The sequence below is a fragment of the Lycium ferocissimum genome, chromosome 9 (assembly GCF_029784015.1).
Source record: "Lycium ferocissimum isolate CSIRO_LF1 chromosome 9, AGI_CSIRO_Lferr_CH_V1, whole genome shotgun sequence".
In the NCBI taxonomy this organism is placed as follows: Eukaryota; Viridiplantae; Streptophyta; class Magnoliopsida; order Solanales; family Solanaceae; genus Lycium; species Lycium ferocissimum.
The window spans coordinates 47,436,781-47,442,295 of record NC_081350.1 but is presented as its reverse complement, the minus strand read 5'-3'; the positions used below and the strand labels follow the sequence as shown (position 1 = coordinate 47,442,295).

General features: G+C 34.2%; 1 protein-coding gene across 1 annotated transcript; it reads right to left on the bottom strand.

Annotated features, from left to right (window-relative positions):
* Positions 1-1,807: 1,807 nt before the first annotated feature.
* On the bottom strand, positions 1,808-4,081 carry LOC132031128 (peroxidase 3-like). The gene is made up of 4 exons (XM_059420995.1): positions 3,634-4,081; positions 2,953-3,150; positions 2,694-2,856; positions 1,808-2,433 (listed from the first exon to the last, which is right to left on the bottom strand). Exons 1-4 carry the CDS (start codon positions 3,841-3,843, stop codon positions 2,018-2,020), a joined length of 987 nt encoding a protein of 328 aa, XP_059276978.1. The 5' UTR covers positions 3,844-4,081; the 3' UTR covers positions 1,808-2,017.
* Between the last annotated feature and the right edge of the window lie 1,434 nt (positions 4,082-5,515).

Here is a 5,515-nt window from a genome sequence, read left to right as displayed (position 1 = left end):
TTTAGTTTGGGATTCTCATTTTTAATACGGAAAAAGGTCAAATATACCCCTGTACTATCGAAAAAGGGCCAAATATACCTTTCATTATACTTTGGGTCTAAAGATACCCCTACAGTTATACTATTGACTCAAATATACCCCTCCACCGTTAAAATTGTCCAAGTTAGAACCCAATCCCACATGACACTAATATTTTAATGAGGTGAGCACTATGTGGCATGCCACATCATTAACCAAACCCAATTTTACTCCACTTACCTCTCCTTTCATATCATCTTTCACCCTGAACATCTCCCTCTCCACCATTGCTACACCATTTCACTAATATATTTTTTTTTTAAGTTAAGGGTGATCAATTTGAGATATTATGGATTTTGTTCAGATCTCACGCATCAAAGGATTATCGAATATGTAAGTAACTTTTTTGATGATATCTTCTTACAGTGATCAATATGTTCAGGTGTGGTAGATTGTAATTCAACAGTGGAAGTTTGCTTCAAGTGGTTAAAGATTTTATTGTGTTTGAACCATTAGATTCTATATATAGTTGATTCCAACTTTGTTCAGGATTGAGTTTGCTGCTAGTTTTATTTTTTCCACCAAAGTTTGCTGCTAGTTGCATTACAATTCTTTGGATAATAGCAGTGCTAACTGTTTTGTTATTGCTTCTCCAAATATGGATGCACAGAAGTATTTGTACAACTGGGCAATGGTGGAGAGGGAGATGTTAAGGGTGAAAGATGATATGGAAGGAGAGGGAGGGGGGTAAAATTGGGTTTGGTTAATGACGTGGCATGCCACATAGTACCCACCTCATTAAAATATTAGTGTCATGTGGGATTGGATTCCAACTTGGACAACTTTAACGGTGGAGGAGTATATTTGAGCCAATAGTATAACGGTAGGGTATATTTAGACCCAAAGTATAACGAAGGGTATATTTGGCCCTTTTTCGATAGTACAGGGGTATATTTGACCCTTTTCCGTTTTTAATATAAAAAAATATAGATATACTGATAATATAAAATAGGTTTAATGCATATGCAACCCCCTAAACTTGTCCCTTTTTTTCATTTTGGCACTTCAACTAAGTGTTGTTTCTATTGAACCCCTGAACTCATCCTCAAGTGTGTCTATCAAACCCTCTAAATCTGATTTTTATTAGAAGCAAAAAATAAATTGTGGTAAAATAATATTTTAGACGTGTGGTAAGCTATTCTTTAGGTTATGGATGTGTCGTTTTCTGCTGGTTCTGCTCTTTCACTGCCAGCTTAATTAAGAGATTACTCTTTTTTCCCTCAATTGCTGTTAATCTTAGCTAAAAAATGGCATAATTAAATTAGAATATATATTAGCATGTTGCTACATTGAAGATAGAATACTATGTAAGTTAGACTGTGTTTGATAGACACCTTTGAGGACGAGTTCAGGGGTTCAATAAGAACAACACTTAGTTGATGTGCCCAAATGAAAAAAAGGGACAAGTTCAGGGGGCAGTATATGCATTAAGCCTATAAAATATGTTAACTTATTGTAGCAACTAACCTGCATTATTTTTTAGATTATTAATTAATCCTATTATTATGGAGGTTTCTATAGGCTATCTTTCAGTCGACCTCATAGTTCGATACAATTATTACTTCCGTTTTACTATACGATGTGATATTTTATCCATCTTTTTTTACTTCCTTACTTTTCTTTTTCTTTCTTCCCTTTTAACGTTCACAAATTGAAGACAAGAGGTTATAAAGATACTACCTCAGGTGGAAAAGATTCCTACAGTTTGATACAACAAGCTGTCATTAGTTCCTCAAATCTTATTCCAACAAAACCATCAAGCTGAAACAATAATAGGAAATAGATACAAAAGAACAAATATAATACATGTGCCCTCAAATTGGGAATACATACAAAAGAACATATAATACATGTAACTCAAATAATTCACACAATAGACATAAAGACAAAACACAAAATCATAGAAAATTGGTACCAAGGGAAAGAGTTCTTTTAGCTATTAATTCACCATTGCACATTGCTTCCTAATTTCTCCATTAGAACCAGTCTTAACTTCAATTTTGCCCATTTTCTCCATGGCCGTAGCAAATTCAGCATAAAATTCTTTCAGTGAACCTTTTACTAGTTGATCGATAAACGACTTTGTCATAGAACTTGTTAATAAGGCTGCATCTGATTGGAAGAGGCCTCTCCTTTTGAGCAAGAGCTTGAAGTAACTAAGATCAAATGTCCTGAAACTACCGGGATCCATCTCAACTATGGTGGTGTTATCATTGAGAGATTTGCATTTTCTAGCTTTAAGATTTGTGGCGTACTCGCTGTCTAAAGATGGATCTTGGGTGCCAAAAGTTCCGGTGAAATTATACAGACGTGTTGAAAATGATGGACAATGAGAAATTCCAATGGTGTGAGCACCTGAAATAAATGGACCATGGTACTTAAATTCAAAAATATTACAACCTTTACATATTTATAGTACTCTAAATGGAATATAGCACTCTAAATGGATATGTGAGTATTAAATTCAGGTATCGTCACTGAATTTATCTGCTATGTTGAACTTTACTCACAATAACACTAAAGTCACTACCACAATAACAATAATGATAATTTTGTAAGTTTGCTGTTGCAGTGAGAAAAGTTCGGTAAGTAATTAACCCTGTATTTTGACTTACCAGACAATAGGACTAAGTCATTTAGATCAAGACCCTTCTTGGCAAAAGATGACTGGAGTCTAGTGAAGTTACTAGTTGGAGCTGGAATATCTGCTAAGGCTTCTGATGCATTTGATATTCTTCCATCTCTTCTACCAGTTGGCACATTCCAGAAGGGACCTCCCTATTATATATGCCAAGAAACATAAACAATGAGAAACAAAATATGGTTGAAATAGCAAATTTATTTGTTCAATTAACTTTTTTCTTTCTTGCTTACAGTGATTACTACAGAGTCTCTAGCAACCAAAGCAATAATATCAGCACAAGAGACAACTCCAGGGCATTCTGCTTCAACAATTTTCTTCACACCATCTATGAAGGAAAATCCTCTCAGTGTTTGATTTGGAATTGCCACTTTTTCAGTTTGATTTCCTGTACTTGAAGTTGAATTCAAGAGCACAGAAGCATCACAACCCTGCCAATAGAAAAAGAGAAGAACACAAAAGGTGGAGTCAATAATGCCATATAGCGAATGAGTCACTGCTTGAATGAGAAACTAGGTACTATATATATAGAGTTCAACTTTTATAGACCGGATGTGCAATTTTTTTTTACACTGTCAGATTATCTAAACAATAACTACAGGTTAACCGTTCGTAAGAAGTGAAATTAGTAATTTAAAAAAAAAGGAAGGTTAACATGTTTTTCCCTTATCCCAAAATTAAAATTTGGATATTCAAAATAATACAAAAAGTACTACAAGTTGCAATTCTTTTCATAGTCAATATGATGAAAAAAATACTCATGGTCAATATGATGAAAAAAAATACACTTTCGAAAATTGGTCAAAGTTCACTTAGTTTGAATCTCTAGAAGCGCAAAAAAATTAATAATATGAGACGGAGGGAGTAGTATATAAATATGTTTTGCACAATTGAATCCATATTTATATACTTACCCTGACAAAACAATCATGGAAATGCATTCTCAATAAAGCAGCTGCAAGAGATGGAGCATTTGGAATGTGCTTTTGAACATAATCTTGAATCATCTTTTCTGCTTTCGGGCAGCTCTTGCTATAGAAATTTTGCTGTAATTGGGCATGGCTAGAACTAAAAATTCCTAGAAAAAACAATACTAGAAAACCCGAATTGCTAAATGTAGCCATTTTACAATGCTACTTAATTCTCAAAAGTGATGATCACTTGTCTTTGTTTAGTTGTGTTTCTCTCCACCAACAGCATCAGGGCAAATTTATAGGCCAATTTGCGTCTTAGATCTAACTAGCATGTGCCAATTTTAATAGTATTAATCTTTTTTCTTAATTTTTTAGTGTTTTATAGCATTAGAAAAGTGATTAGTTATTGTCTGCGTAACTTATTGTTCTTGTTCAGTCAGATCATATGTCATAATCACGATGACTCTTACCTTCCAAATTTTTCCTTCTTTAATTTTTGTTTTTTAACAGATAACGACTCTTAGTTGGATTTAAATTAAAGATAACCCGATGCAAATTAAAAGGAAAAGAATTCAAATTTAGTATTGGTCAGATTTCTAGCTAACATGGTAACTAAGGAAATAATACTGGCATTCGTTGAATTTTACGCAAATAGTGTCGGCAGGCTTTGCTTCAATACCAAAATTGATACTCATGATGTGTTTTTAACTATTTTTCAAGCAATGTGGTGTCTATATTTTGTGAAGCGATATCAAATGACACCACTTGAAGCAATAATGTGTGTCCGCCGCTGAATGGACGTAACCCAATTATTGGTCTTGTATTCACCTTTGTTGTCTACTTGTCCTCCTTTGTCAAAGAAAATTTGAATTCAACTTATATATTTCGATAGTGTAAAGAATTTTTATATTATTAGGTCACTTTTATTTATTGTAATAAGTAATCTATCTTACTTTCAAGATTACAATCCCACTGTTTTTAAAAGGTTTATTGTACATATTTTTCAGGTGACTTGATTAAATTGTATAAAAACTTCTTTACAATGTGGCCGTGTATATAAGTTAATCAATTAAACACATTTTACCCTTATACATATGCATACGAACCACTTGTCTGTATAGGGTGGAGATAGAGCCTTGCCCACATGTTCGGCATAATGTTTTCGGTGAAATCTGATTAAGTCATTAAGCCAGTTAGAGATTTGTTTTTACAGGGTTTGAAGACAAGTGAGACGTACTTACCCCCGAGAATTCTTTTACGAGCCCGGTCCGGAGTAATGGTGATCGTGGGTGATGCTAATTAAGTGATAAAGACAATGCAAATTGATTCCGAAAGCTTAAAAAATAAGTGATGATTCCGGGTGTCTTGCTTGTTGAGAGAAAAAATAATGATTACCAAGGTTTCAAGAGGAACAAGATGCCTTACTTCTTCCCTAAGCTAAGTTTATACAAGCCAGTTCTTAACTTTTCAAACCCTATAATCTGTGTGATGTGACGTTACTGTAGCCCGAGTGTGCGCTCCTGCTGCGGCACTCTAACCGAGGCCTGTCGATGTGACACGAGTTGGTGAGAGTGGAGGCCAGCCGGACGATCCCTCTGAATTAGTAGAGCATCCGGTCTTGCAAATCAACCCTGGGTGCCCTTTTCACCCTATACACATAATTTAGTAGCTTTAGCTTAAACCTTATATTTGTGTTTATAAATCTACTTAATTGGTTTAGATAATTTATCAAGTATCGGGTAAGCTACATTTTTAAAATTTAGAACTGATCATAAACTCAAATCATAACTCCACCTATGTATCCATACATATATATTGTCTTAATTTAGTTTGCTTGATATTTTAATTTTTTTGTTGTTTTTCATGGCTGCCACCGAAGTAT

Bases quoted from the DNA above. Each gene is read 5' to 3' on its own strand.
- LOC132031128 (XM_059420995.1), bottom strand. From the start codon at position 3,843: ATGGCTACATTTAGCAATTCGGGTTTTCTAGTATTGTTTTTTCTAGGA. The intron at 2,857-2,952 runs GTAAGCAAGAAA...CATATATAATAG, and splicing joins GAGACTCTGTAGTAATCACT to GGAGGTCCCTTCTGGAATGT. The intron at 2,434-2,693 runs GTAAGTCAAAAT...CATTTATTTCAG, and splicing joins TGACTTAGTCCTATTGTCTG to GTGCTCACACCATTGGAATT.